Source organism: Arabidopsis lyrata (assembly GCF_000004255.2).
Source record: "Arabidopsis lyrata subsp. lyrata unplaced genomic scaffold ARALYscaffold_970, whole genome shotgun sequence".
NCBI classification, from domain to species: domain Eukaryota; kingdom Viridiplantae; phylum Streptophyta; class Magnoliopsida; order Brassicales; family Brassicaceae; genus Arabidopsis; species Arabidopsis lyrata.
In genome coordinates, this window is record NW_003301949.1 from 1 (window position 1) to 1,741 (window position 1,741).

The 1,741-nt window shown below is 41.8% G+C and overlaps 1 protein-coding gene across 3 annotated transcripts; it reads left to right on the forward strand.

The window, feature by feature from the left end:
- The first annotated feature begins 2 nt into the window (after positions 1 to 2).
- On the forward strand, positions 3 to 1,493 carry LOC9298262 (transcription termination factor MTEF1, chloroplastic). Of its 3 annotated transcripts, XM_021011223.1 has the most exons (3): positions 9 to 960; positions 1,048 to 1,068; positions 1,159 to 1,493. In XM_021011223.1, exons 1-3 carry the CDS (start codon positions 28 to 30, stop codon positions 1,177 to 1,179), a joined length of 975 nt encoding a protein of 324 aa, XP_020866882.1. In that variant the 5' UTR covers positions 9 to 27; the 3' UTR covers positions 1,180 to 1,493. The 3 variants fall into 3 exon arrangements, with proteins under 3 accessions (XP_020866454.1, XP_020867415.1, XP_020866882.1); XM_021010795.1 differs by having other exon boundaries at positions 3 to 1,068; XM_021011756.1 differs by lacking the exon at positions 1,048 to 1,068 and having other exon boundaries at positions 3 to 960.
- The last annotated feature ends 248 nt before the right edge of the window (positions 1,494 to 1,741 follow it).

Below are 1,741 nucleotides of genomic sequence, written 5' to 3' on the forward strand. Positions count from 1 at the left end.
TCATGTATGTGAGATGTCTCTTGAACAATGCAACAAGAAGCTCTCTCTTTCCTCTCTTCTTCCTCCTCTTCCTCTTTCCCTTCCCTTCACCACAATTTTCCCACACTTTCTCGCCTCCGCTTCCACAATTTTCCCGCACTTTCCTTCAAACCAAACACTTCTTCTTCATCACTCTTCAAATCCCCAAATATCCCCTCTCTCTCCTCCACCACAGCAACCACCGAAACCCTAGAATCCTCAATCCACGAGAAACTCATTTACCTCGATTCACTCGGAATCGATTTCTTAACCCTAATCAACCGTCATCCTCCTCTCCTCTCCACCGCTCTCTCCGCCGTTGAATCCGTCGTCGATTACATGACCACTCCACCAATCAACTTCACCTTACAAGATTTTCGCCGCCTCGTCTCCATGTGTCCCGAGCTTCTCACTTCACCGTTAACCTCACACACAATCCCAGTCATCACTTTCCTCCTCCGTGAAGTCGGCGTTGACTCTATCTTTGACCTCCGTCAAGCTTTACGTCGTCGTCCTCGTCTTCTCGCTTGTAGCGTCGATCACCAGCTTCGACCAACGCTTTACTTTCTCCAGAGAATCGGAATCTTAGATCCGCATAAACATACGTATCTTCTCTCTTGTAGCGTTGAACATAAACTCGTACCACGGATTGATTTCTTTGAGAAGTTAGGATTCTCGCGGCGGAGCGCCACCGCGATGTTTAAGAGATTCCCGCAGCTGTTTAATTACAGTATTGCTGAGAATTATGAGCCAAAGTTGAAGTATTTGATGGTGGAGATGGAGAGAGATGTTAGAGAGGTTCTTGAGTTTCCTCAGTATTTTTCGTTTAGTTTGGAGAATCGGATTAAACCGAGACATGAAGCTTGTGCGGCGAAAGGTGTGAGGTTTCCATTGCCGGTGATGTTGAAGACGAATGAAGCTGGTTTTAGAGATACATTGGAGGTATGTTGTGATTCTTCTCCGCCATTGAAGACATCTCGCCTTGTTACTGTACAAAAGATTCTTGATTTATAGAGTTTTGTGTGCTAGGAACTTGGAACATGGAAGCAAGTGAGTGAGAGTTTCTTGCTTTTTGTTGTTGTTGTTTTGTTTATGGGGTTGGAGAATTGGTGAGAATTGATGGGGTTTGCTTTGTTTTAGGTACATTTTTGTAATGAATGATTCTGGAGGAACTCAAAGAATGAAGAAACCGGCCTCTGCCTACATTTTTTTGAGACACAGAGAGAGCGAGGGAGATGGTGAAATTGTATCTTTGATAGGAGAAAGAGTGTTCATTTACAATAGAATGTCAAATCTCGATTCCAATGTTTTTTCGGTCTACTTATCGTTGTGACCAAGCAATGAAGTGTATGTAAGTCCAGAAACCGTGTAGAGTTGCGATTTGCAGAGAAGTGTGAATTCTACAATTGGAGGCAGGATGATGAATGTGTGAACTGATTAGCGTAACGGTTTAGTGATTGGTCTTTAAGTCTTAACAGGGACACTAGATTTTAACCCGCGGTACACCGCGGGGCTATATTTTCTTAAAAAAATCAAAATGTAATTTGTTTGATAGATTATTATGATTGTTAATTTTAGGATTTCACCCGTGGTATACTATCTTTTATAAATATCAACCCAAACCCGTCCCATCATATTACCCGTCCCGTGAAATTAAACATCATTTAGTTATTTTTCTTTTTAATAATACTTTTATTTAACAGCTATATAATTCAAGTCAATT